Below are 26,062 nucleotides of genomic sequence, written 5' to 3' on the forward strand. Positions count from 1 at the left end.
ACTGACGTGAGACTGACTGGCCTGTAATTATTAGGGTCTATTTTCTTGCCCTTCTTGAAAAGTGGTACATCTGCCAGCTTCCAGTCTATTGGGACGTCTCCAGATTCCCAAGACTGTTGAAAAATAATCGAGAGAGGTTCCGTGATGACGTCAGCAAGCTCTTTAAGCACCCTGGGATGAATCCCACCTGGACCCATGGACTTGTATGGATCCAGGCGGAGCAGCAAATCCCACACATGTTCAGGGTCGGTTGGGAGTTTCTCATTCCCACTGTCATGGTCCTCCAGCTCAGGGCATCCTAGGTCATGAAGCCCATCATCAGTGTTGAAGATGGAGGCAAAGAAAGCATTAAACGTCTCTGCTTTGCCTATGTCCTTGTCTGTAATATGACCTTCCACATCAAGTAGTGGACCTATGTTTACTTTGGTCCTCCTTTTTCTGTTAACATATCTAAAAAAAACCTTTTTATTGTCTCCCACAGACCTGGCCAGCTTCAACTCTAATTGGGCTTTGGCCATATGAATTTTCTCCCTACAAACGTGAACAGTGTCCCTGTATTCCTTCCATGTTACCTGACCCTGCTTCCAGCAGGGTCAGTACATTTTCTTTTTTCTCCTAAGCTCCAGTAGAAGATCCCTGGTCAGCCAGGCCAGCCTTCTGCCCTACCTGCTTGACTTCTGATATTTTGGAATTGCCTGATCCTGTGCTTTTAGGAGGCAGTGCTTAAAGACTGACCAGCATTGAGGGACGCTAATGCCTTCAAAAGCAATTTCCCAGGGGACCTTGCTGACTAGTTCCCTGAGCAGCCTGCTTTCCCCATATCCAAGGCTGAATTTTTGGTGGCAGTTTTCCATCTGTCACCAAAAATTTTAAACTCAACCACTTCATGGTCACTATGGCCAAGACAGCTAGCAATTGCCATGTCCACCACAAGAGCCTCTCTGTTCTCCAGCAACAGACCTAGGTCAACTTTCCTAGTTGGCTCCCTTCACACCTGCACCAAGAAGGTATCATCTAGGTGCTTTAGGAACCTCCTGGATTTGCTTGTGTTGGCTGTGTGGTAATCCCAGTTGATGTCTGGCAAGTTGAAGTCCCCCATAATAACAAGGGGAGTTGATCTTGAGGCATCTTTTGGTTCTACAAAGAATAATTTGCTGGTGTTGTTGTCCTGGCTGGGTGGCCTGTAATAGACTCCTACGACATCCCCTTTACTTGTTTGTCCCTTAATCCTTACCTAGAGGCTCTTAACTTTGCCATCGCCAACTTCAAGTTCCACACAGTCCAGCCCCTGCTTCATGTATATTGTCCCCCCCCCCAACCTTGCCTACTGTCTGTCCCTCCTGAAGAGCCTGTAACCATCTATTGCGACACACCAGCCACAGGACCCATCACACCATGTTTCGCTTATGCTGATGATGTCATAGCTGTGGGATTGGGCCAAGATTTCTAGCTGATCCATTTTATTCCTCGTACTGTGTGCATTTGTGTAGAAGCAATTCAAATGCGCCTCACTGCATGCAGCACCTTGTGAAGCAAAAGTCTGTTAATAAAGACAGCTTACGAGGGGAACGGTAAACAAAAAGAGAAAAGACAAGTGATGCAAAGGCAGTGTTTCAGTACCTCCCACCAGCAGACCAATGCCTGGCCAGTCACTGCAGAATGGCTACTTTGGAACAACTGTCCCATGGTTTGTTGCTGAGCATGATGTGATATGGCATGAAATATCCATTTGGTCAATTTGGGTCAGATGTTCCAGCTGTGTCCCCTTCTGAGCACTTCCCACTCTGATGGTTACACATTGCTGGCAAACTAAACTTCACCAAACTGCTCTGTTACTCCCCATCATGAAAGGATGAGAAGGGTGGGAGAAAGTACTATAGGGAAAAAAAAGTCTTCTCACATATGGAGAAAATGACAGTGGAATTCAAAGAAAAAGAAAGAGAAAAACAAGAAAAGATGTGCAGAAGCTAAGAGAAAACGATTATTCACTCCACCCCACCACTATGAAATTTTCAGCCACGTCCTGGGAAGCTAGGCCTCAAAAGTGTAGTGGTTGTTTGGGAGGATAGATGTTTTCTCAATGACAGCATCCCTTCCACTTTCTCTTTCTCTGTCTTTTTTTTTTTTTAATTATTTTTATTATTTTTTTATTAAAAAAAATTAAATTATTTTTTTTATTTTTATTTTTAATTATTTTTTTTTCTGGGTGTGATGACAAATGGTGTGCAATAACCCTTTGGTTGCTTTAGCTCTGCTGCCCTCTCATCCCTTCCTCTTGCCCACTCCCCACCTCGGGCAGTTAGGGGGCTTGTAGAGAGTCTTGATGATATGCAAGTACTGCTCCATAATAGCCCAAACATTGGTGAGATAAAAAGCTCTTCTAGCTCCAAGTGCAAAGCACAGCTATCTAGAGGCTACTGTGGGGAAAGTTAACAGGCTAGCACTTGCTCGACTGTTCTCTGGGATTGCAGAGAGGAAGAATAGAAGGCCTTAAGGCTGAACGAAATCACTGGTGTGACACCTCCACTGTTTTAGCCACTCAATCAGAACACAGCACCATATTGCCTATGGTGAAGACAATTGCCTCCATCACAGCCAGAGCCAGTACAGCCTGTTTCCCCCACTCCCTCTCCTGGTCTACTCTGGGGCCATTTTCTGCACGAGCCTCCCCGCCCAGCACAGCTGCCCCCAGAGCAGAAGGAATTGCCGCCCCTCCTCTCACCTTCCTCTCTCTGCCCTGCTGCCCCCTTTCCAGGAACCTGTGTGGCTGCTGCCCTTCCAGGGCCTCCTACAGCTCTGGCTCCTCAGTGGAGGCCCGCAATGACAACATGCCGTCTTCAGCAGGCTGTGCACTGAGGCCGAGATGGCACGCCAGGACAGAGAGGCAGCAAAGCTGGGCCTGATGGCCAGGGGCCCTGCAGAACTCATGGGCACCTCCCTCATGTGTGAGTGACAGTGCTTTCCCAAGGGGCCTGTACTGCACAGGGCCTCACCCTTTGGGAAAGTGAATGGACCCTTGTGCCCAACACACCCACTGAAGTCCCCAGAGCAACTGCATTGCTCCTGACAGAAGGTGTCTGGAGTGTCTGCAGGGGAAGGAAAACTCAGAGGCACAGGCTGGGATGCAGAAAAAGTTTAATATTAGGGTCAAAAATGGAAACGAGGTTGCTTCAAGAGGATGCCCCAGTGCAGGAAGCACCAGGGGCAGATGAGAGCACGAGCTGCGTGGACATCGTGGGCATCCTGCAAGATATCTATCTGCCCACTGCGCTGAGGGAGAAGGGCCAGCAAGTCCACTCAATGATGACATTGTGGGATTCAAAGCACAGTGGAGCTGCGGTGAATAACAAGGACACGGGTGGGAAAGGAGAGAGTGGAGGAGGGGAAAGGCAGACATGGGCCATGCTCTCTGAGAGAGCCATCCTCTTCCAAGGGGTGATGGAGAGGTTTGGCCACCCTGAACACAAGAAGCCTATGCTCTGTGCCCAGTCCGCTACCAACGTCTGGGTCCCTGGTGGTCTTCCTCCCGGGCCATCACCAGCAGCTTTAGCACGGGAAGCACCTCCTGCCACAGTAGCGGCTGCCCAAGCCGGAGAGCCCAAAGCCCCCGGACGAGATGGGCACTCCCTGAGAGCTGAGGATGCTGCCAACGGCAGCGGAGGTGGAGGATCCCACGGCGGTGTTCTGCGGGAAGGAGCTGAGGATGGGGCCGGGCAGGGTCACCACCACGGGAGAGGGCTGGATGACGACGGTGGAGTCCTGGCACTGCTGGACACAGGGCTCATTGCAGCTGTTGGCCAGCGGGGTCGGGCCACAGGGTCCGCATGGCAGGCACGGCAGGCACTGGTTGTAGCAGGACATATCTCGGGGCAGGACGTGCACCTGGTGGGAGTGAGGCCCCAGAGGAATATTGTTGGTGAGAGAGGAGCAGTCTGCCAGCCCACCACTGGAGAGCAACAGCAAATGCTACTTGGGGAGCTGGCAGCTGTGAAAGGAGGCCCTCAGCCTTCTCCTTTCCTTTGGCCCCAATGTCCTTGGCAAGAACGTCCAGGCCGAATAAGCTCCCTAACAAGCCTGTATCTCGGGACGTATGTCAGCCAAGCCACAGCTTCACTTCATGACACGCCTGCTGACCCCTTCCCTTGCCCATGACTAGCAACCACAAGACCCAACAGAGAAGGAAGGTGCAGGTATGTTGTGAGACAATCCCCAGGGATGTAAAAGAGGAGAAAGAGAGGAGCTTTAAGACTCACCTTGTTCCCAGGGAGATGGAGGTGAGAGGAGTGGATGAAGAGAGTGAGGAGATGGGGCCTTTTTTATACCTCTCCTGCATCGCCCCAGGCCCACAGTCACTCTACGCAGGCCGTAATTTTCTAGCAGACTCACCTCAAATGCAAAATAGCCTTCCTAATGGCACAGGTTGTGCTTTGGTTTCTGTCAACTCTGTCATTTCATTTCCTCATTTTTGATTTGCCCATTTGGCATCAGAATCTGCTTTTAAGTAACAGGATGAGAGGTCAAGCATTTCCCTGAGTGGGGACACATCAGTAGGGCAGCAGATGAGTCCTATGTGCTGGAGGGTGTATTCGGTGTCCATGGTAATGTTTTTGGTAATGGGGTTCTACTTGGGTATCCTCTATGAGAAGTGTCCAGAAGCTGCCCAAGAGCTGCCTGCGGACTTCCTCTGAGTAGGTCTGCCCAAGGGGCAGGCTCAGACATGGACGGTAGGGAGAAGGGACATACAGGGCTCACCCTCCTGGCCAAAGTGATGGGGCTGTGTGTAGGAGCTCTTCTGATGCTTTGTGGATGGGAATGAAAGGGTTACAGAAAACATCTTCCCCCTTGCTGGGACTTGTCTCTAGGTCCCAGGCAATACGTCTTCTCCTAGCATGAGAGCTTCAGCAGACATCTTCTGCCATGTCCCAAAGCCCTCCACAGGCAACAGAACAAGCCAGCACCACTGGGGGGATAAGGAAGCTGCCTCTCAACAAGCAATTGCTGGCAGGAATGGGCACTGCCACGCGGCTAGGCATGCTCAGTGAGGGGACTTGCTCACAAGGGCCCTGGCTACAGAAACATGTCCCAGATTCCATCAAGGAGGCAATGCATCCCTGCTGCATGATCAAAGCACTTCCCTGCCCTGCAGACATGGGAGGAAGTTGGGACACACATCACAGGATCGTTGGCACACTTTGCACAATAGGGCATGTCTTTGGGTGTCTGCCCGTCAGGGAATGAATCCAGCCAAAGTGCATGGTACGGAAAGGAGAGTGGTGGAGCAAGACACTGTCCCGGTGAACAACTCAGTCCTCTGGTAGTGAGAAGGGACCCGATTCCCCAGGACTTTCTGGGCATCATTGTGCTCAGGAGAGCAACCTTTGCCTTCCTCACAGCAGCTGACAACATGGCTTGCCTGAAGAACCCAGGAGACAGCCACAAGAGGGAACAAGGCCAAGGATAGAGAAAACATGTCATTAAAAAGGAGCTGTCTTGTGCCAGGGCATTTCAAAACTGCAGCACAGCCCATCTGCCTATGCAGGCAATGAGCTGTGACTGGTGGAGCAGGCTGGGAGCCAGGCCAAGTTGTAGAAGGATGTGCTGTGTCCTCAGGCGAAGGAGGCTTTGGTCATCCAGGAGGGCTCTGCATAGACAGAAGGATATGCAGGACCCCTCCAGCACGTGGGACTCATCTTCTACCCCTTCTGACCTACTCTATGGTGGTTTTACTCAGCTGGGCAGCTGAGCTGCATCACAACCACTCTCTAATTCCCCCGCCTTAAAGGGAAGGGGGAGGAAATGCGATGAAAAGGGATCAAGGGTTGAGATAAAAACAGAGAGATCTATCACCAGTTATAGCCACAGACAAGACAGACTCAGAATAGGGAGATTAATGTAAATTATTACCTGTTACTAACAAGCTAGAGTGAGAAACTAAAAACACCTTCTCTACCCAGCCACCCTCTTCTACGTGCTGATGGACATTTCTCACAGAGGCCACCAAAGCAGAACCCTGATACCAAAACCTTGCCACGGAAACCCAAAACACCCTCCAGCACTTAGGACTCATCTGCTGCCCTACTGACGTGTTCCCGCTCAGGGAAATGCTAGACCTCTCATCCTGTGTCCTTGTTACTCACTGCAGCTCCACCGTGCTCTGAATCCCACAATGTCATCATTGAGTGGACTTGCTGGCCCTTCTCCCTCAGCGCAGTGGGCAGATAGATATCTTGCAGGATGCCCACGATGTCCACGCAGCTCGTGCTCTCATCTGCCCCTGGTGCTTCCTGCACTGGGGCATCCTCTTGAAGCAACCTCGTTTCCATTTTTGACCCTAATATTAAACTTTTTCTGCATCCCAGCCTGTGCCTCTGAGTTTTCCTTCCCCTGCAGACACTCCAGACACCTTCTGTCAGGAGCAATGCAGTTGCTCTGGGGACTTCAGTGGGTGTGTTGGGCACAAGGGTCCATTCACTTTCCCAAAGGGTGAGGCCCTGTGCAGTACAGGCCCCTTGGGAAAGCACTGTCACTCACACATGAGGGAGGTGCCCATGAGTTCTGCAGGGCCCCTGGCCATCAGGCCCAGCTTTGCTGCCTCTCTGTCCTGGCGTGCCATCTCGGCCTCATTGCACAGCCTGCTGAAGACGGCATGTTGTCATCGCGGGCCTCCACTGAGGAGCCAGAGCTGTAGGAGGCCCTGGAAGGGCAGCAGCCACACAGGTTCCTGGAAAGGGGGCAGCAGGGCAGAGAGAGGAAGGTGAGAGGAGGGGCGGCAATTCCTTCTGCTCTGGGGGCAGCTGTGCTGGGCGGGGAGGCTCGTGCAGAAAATGGCCCCGGAACAGACCAGGAGAGGGAGTGGGGGAAGCAGGCTGTACTGGCTCTGGCTGTGATGGAGGCAATTGTCTTCACCATAGGCAATATGGTGCTGTGTTCTGATTGTGTGGCTAAAACAGCAGAGGTGACACTCCAACGATTGAGCTCAGCGTCAAGGCCTTCTATGTTTCCCCCTCTGCACCCTCACAGAGCAGGCTAGGGGCGGGGAAGTTTTCAGGAGGGGACACAGTTAGGACAGCTGACCCAAATCGACCAAAGGGATATTGCATACGATAGAGTATCATGCCCGGCAACAAAACGGCAGGACAGTTCTTCCAAAGTAGCCATCCTGCAGAGACCTCATTGGCATTGGTCTGTTGGTGGAAGGTGGTCAGACACAGCCTTTGCATCATTAGTTTTTTCTCCTTTTTTCTCATGCCCTTCTTAAAATGTCTTTATATTGACTGGGGAGTTTTTCTGTCTCTTGGTCTTCCAACTGCCACCCCTATTCCACTGTGGCTGCGATGTGAGTGAGTGGGTGGTGGGTGCTTAGATCCTTGCTGGGCATCAAGCCACCAGACAGGTTCACAGGCAGTGCATGTCCTCCTCCCCCTACTCCTTCCATCTGTTCCCTGGGCTGTCTGCAAAACTTTGTGGGGAAGAGGGAGGCAGGGAGTGACCGAGGGCAGGAGGAGAGGCAGCGGGTGCTGACTGAGTGTCTCTAAGGGCCATCCATGAGCTCCCCAAAGCAACACCGTAGTCACCCAGAGCCCAGTCTGGCAGATGCCTTCCTGCCAGCCTGCCCTCATGCCACATCACCTGTCTTGCAGCCCCTCTATGGCAGCAGACCAAAACCTGGCCCAGGAAAAGTTACTTGGGTGGTAAACCCACCCAAAGAGAAGTGACTCCCAGCAGTGCTCCGAGACACCGAAGACACCAATGACATTCTGGGCTGCACGAGCAGAAGCATAGTCAGGAGCTCAAGAATTATAGAATCATTTATGGACTCGGGCTGGAAGAGACCTTAATGATCATCTAACTCTAAGCCCCCTGCCACAGACAGGGACGCCACTTGCTGTATCAGATTGGCCAAGGCCCCATCCAGAACGGCCTTAAACACTTCCAGGGATGGGGCATCCACAGCTTCTCTTGGCAACCTGTTCCAGTGCCTCACTACCCTTACAGTGAAGATTTCCTCTTAAGGTCTAGTCTAAATCTGTCCTCTTTTAGTTTAAGACCATTACCCCTTGCCCTATCATTTTCTACCCAAGTAAAAAGTTCTTCTCAATCTTTTTTTCTGAGACCCCTTTAAGTACTGAAAGGTCACAATGAGGTTTCCCCAGAGCCTTCTCTTCTCCAGGCTGAACTTCTTGAACTCTCTCAGCCTTTCTTCAGAGGAGAGGTGCTCCAGCCGTCTGATCATATTTTACCCTACTCTGGACTCACTCTAAGAAGTCCACATCGTTCTTGTGCCTGAGGCCCCAGACCTGGACTCACTAGTCAAAATGTGGCCTCACAAGGGCAGAGTAGGGTAAAGTCTCTCTCCAAGTCTCTCTCCACATGGCTGCTCTCGATGAGTTTTTCTCCCTGTCTGTACTCCTGTCTGGGATTGCCCTGAGCCAGGTGCAGCACCTTGCACTTAGACTTGTTGAACCTCATGCGGTTAACACAGGCCCACTTCCCCAGCCTGAGGAGGTCCCTTTGAATGGCATCTCTTCCTTCTTTTCTATCAGCTGCACCACTAAGCTTGGTGTCATTGAGGGCAGTGACAATCCCACTCTGCTCAGCACTCCTCCAAATGCATCAAGAACACTGTGCCCAGTTTGGAGCTGTGTAGCAAGACAGACTTTGACCAAGAACAGCAAGTTCTGCAGTGTTGTTGTTAGGAGGGGATTTCCTGTCTTCTCCTGGGCAGCTATGCCCTCCACCTTGTCAAGGACATAGTCATCCCTCGTTCTTTACTACTTGCTTCATGCTGGTGTGCTTATCAGAGAAGAAGAAACAGTGTGCACACCAAAATGCACAGAGGCCACTCAACTACGTTGGATAAATCCATCCAGCTCTAAGTAACGACATATTTAAAATCCAGAGGGTGACCTGATGCATGAAGAAGCATATTGAATGCAAGTCTGTGTTAATAATTGCTAAGAATGAGCATCAGCAATCACCTGCTCCCAGAACTACCCATGAGCAACACCTCTCTCCCCAGGCATCCTGGAAAAGCAGCTGCAGGGGAAAGACAACTCAGAGGCAAAGGCTGGGATGCAGCAGAACTTTAATATTAGAGTCAAACGGGGGAAAGGAGGTCACTCCGAGAGGGGGCCTAAGTGCAGGAATCACCAGGGGCAGACAAGAGTGTGAGCTGTGTGGCCATGGTGGGCAGGCTACCATTTGGCCACCTGTCTGCTCCACTGCGGGAGAAGGGCCAGCAGGTCCTCTCAGCGATGACGTTGTGTGATTCAGAGCACAGTGGAGCTGCGGTGAGTAACAAGGACACAGGTGGGAAAGGAGAGAGTGGAGGAGGGGAAAGGGAGACATGGGCCATGCTCTCTGAGAGAGCCATCCTCTTCCAAGGGGTGATGGAGAGGTTTGGCCACCCTGAACACAAGAAGCCTATGCTCCGTGCCCAGTCCGCTACCAACGTCTGGGTCCCTGGTGGTCTTCCTCCCGGGCCATCACCAGCAGCTTTAGCACGGGAAGCACCTCCTGCCACAGTAGCGGCTGCCCAAGCCGGAGAGCCCAAAGCCCCCGGACGAGATGGGCACTCCCTGAGAGCTGAGGATGCTGCCAACGGCAGCGGAGGTGGAGGATCCCACGGCGGTGTTCTGCGGGAAGGAGCTGAGGATGGGGCCGGGCAGGGTCACCACCACGGGAGAGGGCTGGATGACGACGGTGGAGTCCTGGCACTGCTGGACACAGGGCTCATTGCAGCTGTTGGCCAGCGGGGTCGGGCCACAGGGTCCGCATGGCAGGCACGGCAGGCACTGGTTGTAGCAGGACATATCTCGGGGCAGGACGTGCACCTGGTGGGAGTGAGGCCCCAGAGGAATATTGTTGGTGAGAGAGGAGCAGTCTGCCAGCCCACCACTGGAGAGCAACAGCAAATGCTACTTGGGGAGCTGGCAGCTGTGAAAGGAGGCCCTCAGCCTTCTCCTTTCCTTCGGCCCCAATGTCCTTGGCAAGAACGTCCAGGCCGAATAAGCTCCCTAACAAGCCTGTATCTCGGGACGTATGTCAGCCAAGCCACAGCTTCACTTCATGACACGCCTGCTGACCCCTTCCCTTGCCCATGACTAGCAACCACAAGACCCAACAGAGAAGGAAGGTGCAGGTATGTTGTGAGACAATCCCCAGGGATGTAAAAGAGGAGAAAGAGAGGAGCTTTAAGACTCACCTTGTTCCCAGGGAGATGGAGGTGAGAGGAGTGGATGAAGAGAGTGAGGAGATGGGGCCTTTTTTATACCTCTCCTGCATCGCCCCAGGCCCACAGTCACTCTACGCAGGCCGTAATTTTCTAGCAGACTCACCTCAAATGCAAAATAGCCTTCCTAATGGCACAGGTTGTGCTTTGGTTTCTGTCAACTCTGTCATTTCATTTCCTCATTTTTGATTTGCCCATTTGGCATCAGAATCTGCTTTTAAGTAACAGGATGAGAGGTCAAGCATTTCCCTGAGTGGGGACACATCAGTAGGGCAGCAGATGAGTCCTAAGTGCTGGAGGGTTTTTTGGGTTTCCGTGGCAAGGTTTTGGTAACGGGGTTCTTCAGGGGTGGCCTCTGTCAGAGGTGTCCAGAATCACGGAATCACAGAATTGTAGGGGTTGGAATGGTTTTCTAGAGATCATCGGTTCCAACCCCCCTACCTAAGCAGTTTCCCTAGAGCAGGTTGCCCTTGTAGGCATCCAAACAGGACTTGAATTTCTCCAGAGAAGGAGACTTCATAACCTCCCTGGCCTGGCTATTCCAGCGCTCCATCACCCTTACCATGAAAAAGTTCTTTTGCATGTTGGTGCGGAACTTCCTGTGAGCCATTTTTTAGCCATTGCCCCTGGCCCTGTCCCCACAAACCACTGAAAAATGATTGGCCAATTCCCTCCATCTCCCACACTTAAGATATTTGTAAACATTATTAAGATCCTGTCTCATTCTTCTTTTCTCAGTGCTGAGCAGACTCAGAAGCTGCCCCATGTTAGATAAGAGCCAGTTTCAAGTGGCTCCAAACTGGCCTGCTGCTGTCCAGAGCCAAGCCAATATGCAATGTTTTTTTGGCTGTGTGAGAGCAGAATTAAGAAAAGGAAAACTACTCCGGCACAACAGCAGCTGGGACAGCGAGGAGTGAGAAACAGCCCTGCAGACACCAAGCTCAGTGAAGAAGGAGAGGGAGGAGGTGCTCCAGGTCCTAAAGCGGACTCATAGAATCATGGAATCATTAAGGTTGGAAAAGACCTCCAAGATCATCTGGTCCAAGCACCTCCTATCACCAATATCATCCACTAAAGCATGTCCCCAAGTACCACAGCCAACCTTTCTTTAAACACCCCCTGGGATGGTCGCTCCCCCACCGCCCCAGGACAGCCCCTTCCAATGTCTGACTATTCTTTCTGAGAATAAATTTCTCCTCATTTCCAACCTGAACTTCCCCTGGTGCAACCTGAGGCCATTCCCTCTAGTCCTGCCACGAGTTATCTGTGAGAAGAGGCCAACCCCCAGCTCCTTTCAGGTAGTTGTAGAGGGCAGTAACATCTCCCCTGAGCCTCCTCTTCTCCAGACTAAACAACCCCAGTTTCCACAGCTGCTCCTCACAGGACTTGCGCTCCAGACCCTTCACAGCTTTGTAGCCCTTCTCTGGACACACTCCAGGGCTATGATGTCTTTAAACAAAGATATTAAAGACGATGGCCCCAACACCAAAAACCCTGGGGAGCACCACTCGTCAACAGCTGGATTTGACTCCATTCAGTCAGAAGTTCCCCTGTGGCCCGTGGAGAGGCCTCTGGTGGAGCAGGCTGTCCCCCTGCAGCCCATGGGTACCATGGCGCAGCACATCTCCACACTAGCCCATGGAGGATCCCCCAGTGGAGCAGGTGGTCCTTGCCCGAAGGAGGCTGTGGCCCATGGAGAGGACCACAGTGGAGCGGGCCCTGGGCCAGAGCTGCAGCCCATGGACAGGACCCCACGCAGGAGCAGGGGTTCTGGGGGGAGCTGCCGCCCGTGGGGGAACCCATGCTGGAGCTGTTTCTTCCTGATGGATGGACCCTGTGGTACAGACCCATATTTGCAGCAGTTCTTGAAGAGCTGCTGCCTATGAGAAGCCCACGCAGGATCAATTCAGGAGGGACTAAATCCTGTGGGAGGGACCCCACATTGGAACAAGGGCAGAGAGTTACTGTGAAGGAGGGGCGGAGTCGAAATGTTACGGACTGACCACAGCCCCCACTGCATGTTCCCCTGCGCCACCTGGAGGAAGAACGACGAAGATGGTGGCTGGGGGTGAAGGTGGTTTTAGTTTGACTCCAGTTTCTCACTGCACTAGCTTGTTAGTAATAGGTAATAAATGACATTAATCTCCCTATTCTGAGTCTGTCTTGTCTGTGGCTATAACTGGTGATAGATCTCTCTGTTTTTATCTCAACCCTTGATCCCTTTTCATCGCATTTCCTCCCCCTTCCCTTTAAGGCGGGGGAATTAGAGAGTGGTTGTGATGCAGCTCAGCTGCCCAGCTGAGTAAAACCACCATAGAGTAGGTCAGAAGGGGTAGAAGATGAGTCCCAAGTGCTGCATATCCTTCTGTCTATGCAGAGCCCTCCTGGATGACCAAAGCCTCCTGGATGACCAAAGCCTCCCTCGCCTGAGGACACAGCACATCCTTCTACAACTTGGCCTGGCTCCCAGCCTGCTCCACCAGTCACAGCTCATTGCCTGCATAGGCAGATGGGCTGTGCTGCAGTTTTGAAATGCCCTGGCACAAGACAGCTCCTTCTGGAGTTGTCTCTTGTTTGGCCTTGTTCCCTCTTGTGGCTGTCTCCTGGGCTCTTCAGGCAAGCCATGTTGTCAGCTGCTGTGAGGAAGGCAAAGGTTGCTCTCCTGAGCACAATGATGCCCAGAAAGTCCTGGGGAATCGGGTCCCTTCTCACTACCAGAGGACTGAGTTATTCACCAGGACAGTGTCTTGCTCCACCACTCCCCTTGCCGTAACATGCACTTTGGCTGGATGCATTCCCTGACCAGCAGCGCACACAAAGACATGCCCTATTGTGCAAAGTTTTCCAGTGATCCTGTGATCTTCTGGAGTTATGAGAGTTCTGGTCAGAAGGTCATGCTGCAGGGTGATGGCTGTTGGGGTGCCTGGAGGGTGGCACAGTTTGAGCTCAGGCTCAGATGGAGCTGCTGGGCCAGAAGGGGATTTGGCACGTATGGTGCTCAGGCCTGCAGAGAGCAGGCACTCTGGCTTGGCTTCACGCCAAAAGTGTGGCATGTTGCCAATCCCAAATTAGAGCGTGACTCGTCCTGGACAGGGAGAGTCTGTCCCAGAAAGCTTTCCTGCTGAAGGCATTCCCTTGCCCTCCTGGGGTGTGTCCCAGCTGCCTCCCATGTCTGCAGGGCAGGGAAGTGCTTTGTTCATGCAGCAGGGATGCATTGCCTCCTTGATGGAGTCTGGGAGGTGTTTCTGTAGCCAGGGCCCTTGTGAGCAAGTCCCCTCGCTGAGCGTGCCCAGCTGCGTGACAGTGCCCATTCCTGCCAGCCCTCGCTTCTTGAGTGGGAGCTTCCTTGTCCCCCCAGTGGTGCTGGCTTGTTCTGTTGCCTGAGGAGGGCTTTGGGACATGGCAGAGGATGTGTGCTGAAGCTCTCATGCTAGGAGAAGACGTATTGCCTGGGACCCAGAGACGAGTCCCAGCAAGGGGGAAGATGTTTTCTGCAAGCCTTTCTTTCCCTCCAGAAAGCACTCAGGAGAGCTCCTACACACAGCCCCATCTCTTTGGCCAGGACGGTGAGGCCTGTGTGTCCCTTGCCTTCCACCCTTCATGTCTGACCCTACTCTGGGGGCAGACCTACTCAGAGGAGGTCCAGGGGACGCAGGATCAGAGGGTAGTTCAGTCCCCAGTCTGCAGTGCTGCAAGAGTTTGTTCCCCATCCTGTGCAGGACCTGCCTTTTGTCCTTCTAGATTGCCTTGAGGTTCCTGAGGGCCCATTCCCGCAGGCTGTCTAGGTCTCCCCTTGTGGCAGCCCTGCACCAGAGTGCACCAGCGGGCCCTCAGTCGCTGTCTCCTCCCAAGTTAGTGGAAGTGGTAATGGCATCAAGGCAGACAGCTGAAAGCATTGGCACAGCCTGGATGCCTGGGGAGGCAAAGACCAGTGGCCATTGGATGGAGCCATGAGGGAGGGAGGAGAGAGAAGCTTGTGGCGCATCCTTAATGAACAGGACCTTTGGTGTTCTGCTGAGGATTGCAGGTCCAGGAGGAGCGGGGCCTCTTCCTGCAAAACAGATCACCAACCATTCCGCCAAAGTGCACCAAACAATGTCCTGTCCTCTGCCTGAATGCAACCACTCCTGCACTCGGGCTCCTTTTTTGCCCATACTGATGTGATCCTGCTGGGGTATTACTTGGGTCTCTCATAGCACCACTAGAAAGTAGCCTGTATGGTAAAATAGGCATGTCAAAAATGAGGAAATGAAATGGCAGAGTTGATGGAAACCAAAACAAAATCTGTGCCATTAGGAAACCTATTTTGCATTTGAGGTGAGTCTGATGGAAAATTACGGCCTGCACAGAGTGATTGTGGGCCTGAGGCAGTGCACGGGAGGTATAAAAGCAGCCCCATTTCCTCTGTGTCTTCATCCACTCCTGCCTCCTCCATCTTCTTGGGATCAAGGTGAGTCTGCAGCCCTTTCCCCTCTTCTTCTTCCCTGGAGATTTGTTAGCAGATGCCTGCACCTTCATAGATTTCTGTATCTTGGGAGCACTAGCCATGGGAGAGGGAAGGGATCGGCAGGTGTGTCATGGAGAGGAGCTGGGGCTTGGATGAGGTGTATCTGACGCTATGGGCTATGTGGGGATCTTTGTGGATATTGACATTCTTACCAAGGACACTGCAGACCGAGGGAAGAGAAAGGCTGTGGGCCTCCCTACACGGCTGCCAGTTCACGAAACATCATGTGCCATGGCTCTCTCTTGGTGGGCAGTATGATGCTCCACTCTCACCTATGTGCTCCTCCTGTCCCTCCCTCCCTCCAGGTGCACGTCCTGCCCCAAGATATGTCCTGCTACAACCGGTGCCTGCCGTGCCTGCCATGCGGACCCTGTGGCCCGACCCCGCTGGCCAACAGCTGCAATGAGCCCTGTGTCCAGCAGTGCCAGGACTCCACCGTCGTCATCCAGCCCTCTCCCGTGGTGGTGACCCTGCCCGGCCCCATCCTCAGCTCCTTCCCGCAGAACACCGCCGTGGGATCCTCCACCTCTGCTGCTGTTGGCAGCATCCTCAGCTCTCAGGGAGTGCCCATCTCGTCCGGGGGCTTTGGGCTCTCCGGCTTGGGCAGCCGCTTCTGTGGCAGGAGGTGCTTCCCCTGCTAAAGCTGCTGGCTATCTGAATTAGGGCCTCTTCAGAGAGTGACCTCATTTCCCTGTATTGACTCTAATATTAAACTTCTGCTTCATCCCAATCTTCACTGCTTAGTTTTCTTTTCCCTGTAGACACTCCAGACACCTGCTGTCAGGACCAATGCAGTTGCTCTGGGGACATCAGTTGGCATGTGGGGCAACTGGGGTGTAGGGCCCCTTCGGAAAGCACTGTCACTCACACCTGATGGAGGTGTCCATGAGTTCTGCAGGGCCCCTGGCCATCAGGCCCAGCTTTGCTGCCTCTCTGTCCTGGCGTGCCATCTCGGCCTCAGTGCACAGCCTGCTGAAGACGGCATGTTGTCATTGCGGGCCTCCACTGAGGAGCCAGAGCTGTAGGAGGCCCTGGAAGGGCAGCAGCCACACAGGTTCCTGGGAAGGGGGCAGCAGGGCAGAGAGAGGAAGGTGAGAGGAGGGGCGGCAATTCCTTCTGCTCTGGGGGCAGCTGTGCTGGACGGGGAGGCTCGTGAAGAAAATGGCCCCAGAGTAGACCAGGAGAGGGAGTGGGGGAAACAGGCTGTACTGGCTCTGGCTGTGATGGAGGCAATTGTCTTCACCATAGGCAATATGGTGCTGTGTTCTGATTGTGTGGCTAAAACAGCAGAGGTGACACTCCAACGATTGAGCTCAGCGTCAAGGCCTTCTATGTTTCCCCCTCTGCACCCTCACAGAGCAGGCTAGGGGCGGGGAAGTTTTCAGGAGGGGACACAGTTAGGACAGCTGACCCAAATCGACCAAAGGGATATTGCATACGATAGAGTATCATGCCCGGCAACAAAACGGCAGGACAGTTCTTCCAAAGTAGCCATCCTGCAGAGACCTCATTGGCATTGGTCTGTTGGTGGAAGGTGGTCAGACACAGCCTTTGCATCATTAGTTTTTTCTCCTTTTTTCTCATGCCCTTCTTAAAATGTCTTTATATTGACTGGGGAGTTTTTCTGTCTCTTGGTCTTCCAACTGCCACCCCTATTCCACTGTGGCTGCGATGTGAGTGAGTGGGTGGTGGGTGCTTAGATCCTTGCTGGGCATCAAGCCACCAGACAGGTTCACAGGCAGTGCATGTCCTCCTCCCCCTACTCCTTCCATCTGTTCCCTGGGCTGTCTGCAAAACTTTGTGGGGAAGAGGGAGGCAGGGAGTGACCGAGGGCAGGAGGAGAGGCAGCGGGTGCTGACTGAGTGTCTCTAAGGGCCATCCATGAGCTCCCCAAAGCAACACCGTAGTCACCCAGAGCCCAGTCTGGCAGATGCCTTCCTGCCAGCCTGCCCTCATGCCACATCACCTGTCTTGCAGCCCCTCTATGGCAGCAGACCAAAACCTGGCCCAGGAAAAGTTACTTGGGTGGTAAACCCACCCAAAGAGAAGTGACTCCCAGCAGTGCTCCGAGACACCGAAGACACCAATGACATTCTGGGCTGCACGAGCAGAAGCATAGTCAGGAGCTCAAGAATTATAGAATCATTTATGGACTCGGGCTGGAAGAGACCTTAATGATCATCTAACTCTAAGCCCCCTGCCACAGACAGGGACGCCACTTGCTGTATCAGATTGGCCAAGGCCCCATCCAGAACGGCCTTAAACACTTCCAGGGATGGGGCATCCACAGCTTCTCTTGGCAACCTGTTCCAGTGCCTCACTACCCTTACAGTGAAGATTTCCTCTTAAGGTCTAGTCTAAATCTGTCCTCTTTTAGTTTAAGACCATTACCCCTTGCCCTATCATTTTCTACCCAAGTAAAAAGTTCTTCTCAATCTTTTTTTCTGAGACCCCTTTAAGTACTGAAAGGTCACAATGAGGTTTCCCCAGAGCCTTCTCTTCTCCAGGCTGAACTTCTTGAACTCTCTCAGCCTTTCTTCAGAGGAGAGGTGCTCCAGCCGTCTGATCATATTTTACCCTACTCTGGACTCACTCTAAGAAGTCCACATCGTTCTTGTGCCTGAGGCCCCAGACCTGGACTCACTAGTCAAAATGTGGCCTCACAAGGGCAGAGTAGGGTAAAGTCTCTCTCCAAGTCTCTCTCCACATGGCTGCTCTCGATGAGTTTTTCTCCCTGTCTGTACTCCTGTCTGGGATTGCCCTGAGCCAGGTGCAGCACCTTGCACTTAGACTTGTTGAACCTCATGCGGTTAACACAGGCCCACTTCCCCAGCCTGAGGAGGTCCCTTTGAATGGCATCTCTTCCTTCTTTTCTATCAGCTGCACCACTAAGCTTGGTGTCATTGAGGGCAGTGACAATCCCACTCTGCTCAGCACTCCTCCAAATGCATCAAGAACACTGTGCCCAGTTTGGAGCTGTGTAGCAAGACAGACTTTGACCAAGAACAGCAAGTTCTGCAGTGTTGTTGTTAGGAGGGGATTTCCTGTCTTCTCCTGGGCAGCTATGCCCTCCACCTTGTCAAGGACATAGTCATCCCTCGTTCTTTACTACTTGCTTCATGCTGGTGTGCTTATCAGAGAAGAAGAAACAGTGTGCACACCAAAATGCACAGAGGCCACTCAACTACGTTGGATAAATCCATCCAGCTCTAAGTAACGACATATTTAAAATCCAGAGGGTGACCTGATGCATGAAGAAGCATATTGAATGCAAGTCTGTGTTAATAATTGCTAAGAATGAGCATCAGCAATCACCTGCTCCCAGAACTACCCATGAGCAACACCTCTCTCCCCAGGCATCCTGGAAAAGCAGCTGCAGGGGAAAGACAACTCAGAGGCAAAGGCTGGGATGCAGCAGAACTTTAATATTAGAGTCAAACGGGGGAAAGGAGGTCACTCCGAGAGGGGGCCTAAGTGCAGGAATCACCAGGGGCAGACAAGAGTGTGAGCTGTGTGGCCATGGTGGGCAGGCTACCATTTGGCCACCTGTCTGCTCCACTGCGGGAGAAGGGCCAGCAGGTCCTCTCAGCGATGACGTTGTGTGATTCAGAGCACAGTGGAGCTGCGGTGAGTAACAAGGACACAGGTGGGAAAGGAGAGAGTGGAGGAGGGGAAAGGGAGACATGGGCCATGCTCTCTGAGAGAGCCATCCTCTTCCAAGGGGTGATGGAGAGGTTTGGCCACCCTGAACACAAGAAGCCTATGCTCCGTGCCCAGTCCGCTACCAACGTCTGGGTCCCTGGTGGTCTTCCTCCCGGGCCATCACCAGCAGCTTTAGCACGGGAAGCACCTCCTGCCACAGTAGCGGCTGCCCAAGCCGGAGAGCCCAAAGCCCCCGGACGAGATGGGCACTCCCTGAGAGCTGAGGATGCTGCCAACGGCAGCGGAGGTGGAGGATCCCACGGCGGTGTTCTGCGGGAAGGAGCTGAGGATGGGGCCGGGCAGGGTCACCACCACGGGAGAGGGCTGGATGACGACGGTGGAGTCCTGGCACTGCTGGACACAGGGCTCATTGCAGCTGTTGGCCAGCGGGGTCGGGCCACAGGGTCCGCATGGCAGGCACGGCAGGCACTGGTTGTAGCAGGACATATCTCGGGGCAGGACGTGCACCTGGTGGGAGTGAGGCCCCAGAGGAATATTGTTGGTGAGAGAGGAGCAGTCTGCCAGCCCACCACTGGAGAGCAACAGCAAATGCTACTTGGGGAGCTGGCAGCTGTGAAAGGAGGCCCTCAGCCTTCTCCTTTCCTTCGGCCCCAATGTCCTTGGCAAGAACGTCCAGGCCGAATAAGCTCCCTAACAAGCCTGTATCTCGGGACGTATGTCAGCCAAGCCACAGCTTCACTTCATGACACGCCTGCTGACCCCTTCCCTTGCCCATGACTAGCAACCACAAGACCCAACAGAGAAGGAAGGTGCAGGTATGTTGTGAGACAATCCCCAGGGATGTAAAAGAGGAGAAAGAGAGGAGCTTTAAGACTCACCTTGTTCCCAGGGAGATGGAGGTGAGAGGAGTGGATGAAGAGAGTGAGGAGATGGGGCCTTTTTTATACCTCTCCTGCATCGCCCCAGGCCCACAGTCACTCTACGCAGGCCGTAATTTTCTAGCAGACTCACCTCAAATGCAAAATAGCCTTCCTAATGGCACAGGTTGTGCTTTGGTTTCTGTCAACTCTGTCATTTCATTTCCTCATTTTTGATTTGCCCATTTGGCATCAGAATCTGCTTTTAAGTAACAGGATGAGAGGTCAAGCATTTCCCTGAGTGGGGACACATCAGTAGGGCAGCAGATGAGTCCTAAGTGCTGGAGGGTTTTTTGGGTTTCCGTGGCAAGGTTTTGGTAACGGGGTTCTTCAGGGGTGGCCTCTGTCAGAGGTGTCCAGAATCACGGAATCACAGAATTGTAGGGGTTGGAATGGTTTTCTAGAGATCATCGGTTCCAACCCCCCTACCTAAGCAGTTTCCCTAGAGCAGGTTGCCCTTGTAGGCATCCAAACAGGACTTGAATTTCTCCAGAGAAGGAGACTTCATAACCTCCCTGGCCTGGCTATTCCAGCGCTCCATCACCCTTACCATGAAAAAGTTCTTTTGCATGTTGGTGCGGAACTTCCTGTGAGCCATTTTTTAGCCATTGCCCCTGGCCCTGTCCCCACAAACCACTGAAAAATGATTGGCCAATTCCCTCCATCTCCCACACTTAAGATATTTGTAAACATTATTAAGATCCTGTCTCATTCTTCTTTTCTCAGTGCTGAGCAGACTCAGAAGCTGCCCCATGTTAGATAAGAGCCAGTTTCAAGTGGCTCCAAACTGGCCTGCTGCTGTCCAGAGCCAAGCCAATATGCAATGTTTTTTTGGCTGTGTGAGAGCAGAATTAAGAAAAGGAAAACTACTCCGGCACAACAGCAGCTGGGACAGCGAGGAGTGAGAAACAGCCCTGCAGACACCAAGCTCAGTGAAGAAGGAGAGGGAGGAGGTGCTCCAGGTCCTAAAGCGGACTCATAGAATCATGGAATCATTAAGGTTGGAAAAGACCTCCAAGATCATCTGGTCCAAGCACCTCCTATCACCAATATCATCCACTAAAGCATGTCCCCAAGTACCACAGCCAACCTTTCTTTAAACACCCCCTGGGATGGTCGCTCCCCCACCGCCCCAGGACAGCCCCTTCCAATGTCTGACTATTCTTTCTGAGAATAAATTTCTCCTCATTTCCAACCTGAACTTCCCCTGGTGCAACCTGAGGCCATTCCCTCTAGTCCTGCCACGAGTTATCTGTGAGAAGAGGCCAACCCCCAGCTCCTTTCAGGTAGTTGTAGAGGGCAGTAACATCTCCCCTGAGCCTCCTCTTCTCCAGACTAAACAACCCCAGTTTCCACAGCTGCTCCTCACAGGACTTGCGCTCCAGACCCTTCACAGCTTTGTAGCCCTTCTCTGGACACACTCCAGGGCTATGATGTCTTTAAACAAAGATATTAAAGACGATGGCCCCAACACCAAAAACCCTGGGGAGCACCACTCGTCAACAGCTGGATTTGACTCCATTCAGTCAGAAGTTCCCCTGTGGCCCGTGGAGAGGCCTCTGGTGGAGCAGGCTGTCCCCCTGCAGCCCATGGGTACCATGGCGCAGCACATCTCCACACTAGCCCATGGAGGATCCCCCAGTGGAGCAGGTGGTCCTTGCCCGAAGGAGGCTGTGGCCCATGGAGAGGACCACAGTGGAGCGGGCCCTGGGCCAGAGCTGCAGCCCATGGACAGGACCCCACGCAGGAGCAGGGGTTCTGGGGGGAGCTGCCGCCCGTGGGGGAACCCATGCTGGAGCTGTTTCTTCCTGATGGATGGACCCTGTGGTACAGACCCATATTTGCAGCAGTTCTTGAAGAGCTGCTGCCTATGAGAAGCCCACGCAGGATCAATTCAGGAGGGACTAAATCCTGTGGGAGGGACCCCACATTGGAACAAGGGCAGAGAGTTACTGTGAAGGAGGGGCGGAGTCGAAATGTTACGGACTGACCACAGCCCCCACTGCATGTTCCCCTGCGCCACCTGGAGGAAGAACGACGAAGATGGTGGCTGGGGGTGAAGGTGGTTTTAGTTTGACTCCAGTTTCTCACTGCACTAGCTTGTTAGTAATAGGTAATAAATGACATTAATCTCCCTATTCTGAGTCTGTCTTGTCTGTGGCTATAACTGGTGATAGATCTCTCTGTTTTTATCTCAACCCTTGATCCCTTTTCATCGCATTTCCTCCCCCTTCCCTTTAAGGCGGGGGAATTAGAGAGTGGTTGTGATGCAGCTCAGCTGCCCAGCTGAGTAAAACCACCATAGAGTAGGTCAGAAGGGGTAGAAGATGAGTCCCAAGTGCTGCATATCCTTCTGTCTATGCAGAGCCCTCCTGGATGACCAAAGCCTCCTGGATGACCAAAGCCTCCCTCGCCTGAGGACACAGCACATCCTTCTACAACTTGGCCTGGCTCCCAGCCTGCTCCACCAGTCACAGCTCATTGCCTGCATAGGCAGATGGGCTGTGCTGCAGTTTTGAAATGCCCTGGCACAAGACAGCTCCTTCTGGAGTTGTCTCTTGTTTGGCCTTGTTCCCTCTTGTGGCTGTCTCCTGGGCTCTTCAGGCAAGCCATGTTGTCAGCTGCTGTGAGGAAGGCAAAGGTTGCTCTCCTGAGCACAATGATGCCCAGAAAGTCCTGGGGAATCGGGTCCCTTCTCACTACCAGAGGACTGAGTTATTCACCAGGACAGTGTCTTGCTCCACCACTCCCCTTGCCGTAACATGCACTTTGGCTGGATGCATTCCCTGACCAGCAGCGCACACAAAGACATGCCCTATTGTGCAAAGTTTTCCAGTGATCCTGTGATCTTCTGGAGTTATGAGAGTTCTGGTCAGAAGGTCATGCTGCAGGGTGATGGCTGTTGGGGTGCCTGGAGGGTGGCACAGTTTGAGCTCAGGCTCAGATGGAGCTGCTGGGCCAGAAGGGGATTTGGCACGTATGGTGCTCAGGCCTGCAGAGAGCAGGCACTCTGGCTTGGCTTCACGCCAAAAGTGTGGCATGTTGCCAATCCCAAATTAGAGCGTGACTCGTCCTGGACAGGGAGAGTCTGTCCCAGAAAGCTTTCCTGCTGAAGGCATTCCCTTGCCCTCCTGGGGTGTGTCCCAGCTGCCTCCCATGTCTGCAGGGCAGGGAAGTGCTTTGTTCATGCAGCAGGGATGCATTGCCTCCTTGATGGAGTCTGGGAGGTGTTTCTGTAGCCAGGGCCCTTGTGAGCAAGTCCCCTCGCTGAGCGTGCCCAGCTGCGTGACAGTGCCCATTCCTGCCAGCCCTCGCTTCTTGAGTGGGAGCTTCCTTGTCCCCCCAGTGGTGCTGGCTTGTTCTGTTGCCTGAGGAGGGCTTTGGGACATGGCAGAGGATGTGTGCTGAAGCTCTCATGCTAGGAGAAGACGTATTGCCTGGGACCCAGAGACGAGTCCCAGCAAGGGGGAAGATGTTTTCTGCAAGCCTTTCTTTCCCTCCAGAAAGCACTCAGGAGAGCTCCTACACACAGCCCCATCTCTTTGGCCAGGACGGTGAGGCCTGTGTGTCCCTTGCCTTCCACCCTTCATGTCTGACCCTACTCTGGGGGCAGACCTACTCAGAGGAGGTCCAGGGGACGCAGGATCAGAGGGTAGTTCAGTCCCCAGTCTGCAGTGCTGCAAGAGTTTGTTCCCCATCCTGTGCAGGACCTGCCTTTTGTCCTTCTAGATTGCCTTGAGGTTCCTGAGGGCCCATTCCCGCAGGCTGTCTAGGTCTCCCCTTGTGGCAGCCCTGCACCAGAGTGCACCAGCGGGCCCTCAGTCGCTGTCTCCTCCCAAGTTAGTGGAAGTGGTAATGGCATCAAGGCAGACAGCTGAAAGCATTGGCACAGCCTGGATGCCTGGGGAGGCAAAGACCAGTGGCCATTGGATGGAGCCATGAGGGAGGGAGGAGAGAGAAGCTTGTGGCGCATCCTTAATGAACAGGACCTTTGGTGTTCTGCTGAGGATTGCAGGTCCAGGAGGAGCGGGGCCTCTTCCTGCAAAACAGATCACCAACCATTCCGCCAAAGTGCACCAAACAATGTCCTGTCCTCTGCCTGAATGCAACCACTCCTGCACTCGGGCTCCTTTTTTGCCCATACTGATGTGATCCTGCTGGGGTATTACTTGGGTCTCTCATAGCACCACTAGAAAGTAGCCTGTATGGTAAAATAGGCATGTCAAAAATGAGGAAATGAAATGGCAGAGTTGATGGAAACCAAAACAAAATCTGTGCCATTAGGAAACCTATTTTGCATTTGAGGTGAGTCTGATGGAAAATTACGGCCTGCACAGAGTGATTGTGGGCCTGAGGCAGTGCACGGGAGGTATAAAAGCAGCCCCATTTCCTCTGTGTCTTCATCCACTCCTGCCTCCTCCATCTTCTTGGGATCAAGGTGAGTCTGCAGCCCTTTCCCCTCTTCTTCTTCCCTGGAGATTTGTTAGCAGATGCCTGCACCTTCATAGATTTCTGTATCTTGGGAGCACTAGCCATGGGAGAGGGAAGGGATCGGCAGGTGTGTCATGGAGAGGAGCTGGGGCTTGGATGAGGTGTATCTGACGCTATGGGCTATGTGGGGATCTTTGTGGATATTGACATTCTTACCAAGGACACTGCAGACCGAGGGAAGAGAAAGGCTGTGGGCCTCCCTACACGGCTGCCAGTTCACGAAACATCATGTGCCATGGCTCTCTCTTGGTGGGCAGTATGATGCTCCACTCTCACCTATGTGCTCCTCCTGTCCCTCCCTCCCTCCAGGTGCACGTCCTGCCCCAAGATATGTCCTGCTACAACCGGTGCCTGCCGTGCCTGCCATGCGGACCCTGTGGCCCGACCCCGCTGGCCAACAGCTGCAATGAGCCCTGTGTCCAGCAGTGCCAGGACTCCACCGTCGTCATCCAGCCCTCTCCCGTGGTGGTGACCCTGCCCGGCCCCATCCTCAGCTCCTTCCCGCAGAACACCGCCGTGGGATCCTCCACCTCTGCTGCTGTTGGCAGCATCCTCAGCTCTCAGGGAGTGCCCATCTCCTCTGGAGGCTTTGGTGTCTCTGGCTTGGGCAGCCGCTACTGCAGCACAAGGTGCCTCCCATGCTAAAGCTGCTGGTGATGGTCCTGAAGAAAGACCCCCAGGGGGCTTTGGGCTCTCCGGCTTGGGCAGCCGCTTCTGTGGCAGGAGGTGCTTCCCCTGCTAAAGCTGCTGGCTATCTGAATTAGGGCCTCTTCAGAGAGTGACCTCATTTCCCTGTGTTGACTCTAATATTAAACTTCTGCTTCATCCCGATCTTCACTGCTTAGTTTTCTTTTCCCTGTAGACACTCCGACACCTGCTGTCAGGACCAATGCAGTTGCTCTGGGGACATCAGTTGGCATGTGGGGCAACTGGGGTGTAGGGCCCCTTGGGAAAGCACTGTCACTCACACCTGATGGAGGTGCCCATGAGCTCTGCAGGGCCCCTGGCCATCAGGCCCAGCTTTGCTGCCTTTCTGTCCTGGCGTGCCATCTCGGCCTCAGTGCACAGCCTGCTGAAGACGGCATGTTGTCATTGCGGGCCTCCACTGAGGAGCCAGAGATGTAGGAGGCCCTGGAAGCGCAGCAGCCACACAGGTTCCTGGGAAGGGGGCAGCAGGGCAGAGAGAGGAAGGTGAGAGGAGGGGCGGCAATTCCTTCTGCTCTGGGGGCAGCTGTGCTGGGCGGGGAGGCTCGTGAAGAAAATGGCCCCAGAGTAGGAGAGGAAGTGGGAGAAGCAGGCTGTACTGGCTCTGGCTGTGATGGAGGCAATTGTCTTCACCATAGGCAATATGGTGCTGTGTTCTGATTGTGTTGCTAAAACAGCGGAGGTGACACTCAGATTGAGCTCAGCGTCAAGGCCTTCTATGTCTCTCACTCTGCACCTTAACATAATAGTCTAGCATTTGCCTGGCACCGAATTAACATTCCTCACAGTAGCCTCTAGATAGCTGTGCTTTGCACTTGGAGCTAGAAGAGCATTGCTATCTCACCAGTGTTTGTGCTACTCTGGAGCAGTGCTCGCATAGCATCAAGACTTTCTACTAGGCCCCAAGGGCAGGAGGTGGGGAATGGGTAAGTGGTGGGGAGGGGTTATCACCAGGGCAGTTGAGCTAAACCAACTAAAGTGCTATTCAACACCATTTGTTGTCACACGCAGTAGCAGAACAGAGGAAGAAGAATGAGTGCTCTTGTTATGAAATAATCTGTCCTTCCAAACAACCACTATGTTTACTGAGGCCCAGGTTCCCAAGATGTGGCTGAAAATCGCTTACTGTTCAGAAGGAGAGAATAATTTGTTTCCTTTTTCTTCCTTGAATCCTTTGCTTATTTTTTCTCTTTCTTTTCCTTAAATTTCATTTCCCTTATCTCCACTTGTGAGATGATATTATTTTTTCCCATTGTATTTTCTCTGCTCGTTCTCATCCATATTTTCTCTGGTCGTACTCATAGGTAGTGCATGTCCTCCTCCCCCTACTCCTTCCATCTGTTCCCTGGGCTTCCTGCAAAACTTTGTGGGGAAGACAGAGGCAGAGAGAGACTGAGGACAAGAGGAGAGGCAGCAGATGCTGACTGAGTGTATCTAAGGGTCATCCATGAGCTCCTCAAAGCAGCGCCCAGGTAACCCAGAGCTCGGATTGGCAGATGCCTTCCTGCCAGCCTGCCCTCACGCCACATCATCCATCTTACAGCCCCT

General features: G+C 53.1%; 3 protein-coding genes across 3 annotated transcripts in view; 2 read left to right on the plus strand and 1 right to left on the minus strand.

Moving 5' to 3' along the window:
• Nucleotides 1-15,064: 15,064 nt before the first annotated feature.
• Nucleotides 15,065-15,379, plus strand: LOC309887492 (feather keratin 1-like; the record flags this gene model as incomplete). The annotated part of the gene is made up of 1 exon (XM_082779249.1): nt 15,065-15,379. The coding sequence occupies one exon, from the start codon at nt 15,065-15,067 to the stop codon at nt 15,377-15,379; it is 315 nt and encodes a 104-aa protein (XP_082635375.1).
• Nucleotides 15,380-18,572: 3,193 nt separating this feature from the next.
• LOC309887293 (feather keratin 1-like) overlaps nt 18,573-26,062 on the minus strand; it is a gene marked incomplete at both ends in the record, with an annotated part of 55,675 nt that continues 48,185 nt past the window's right edge. Inside the window, one exon of the mRNA XM_082778884.1 lies at nt 18,573-18,908. Coding sequence (XP_082635010.1) covers nt 18,573-18,908 — 336 coding nt within the window. The remainder of the gene's footprint in view (nt 18,909-26,062) is intronic.
• Nucleotides 24,140-24,454, plus strand: LOC309887300 (feather keratin 4-like; the record flags this gene model as incomplete). Its single annotated transcript, XM_082778889.1, has 1 exon — nt 24,140-24,454. The coding sequence occupies one exon, from the start codon at nt 24,140-24,142 to the stop codon at nt 24,452-24,454; it is 315 nt and encodes a 104-aa protein (XP_082635015.1).

This window comes from Aythya marila (assembly GCF_965140915.1).
Source record: "Aythya marila genome assembly, chromosome: 25".
In the NCBI taxonomy this organism is placed as follows: Eukaryota; Metazoa; Chordata; class Aves; order Anseriformes; family Anatidae; genus Aythya; species Aythya marila.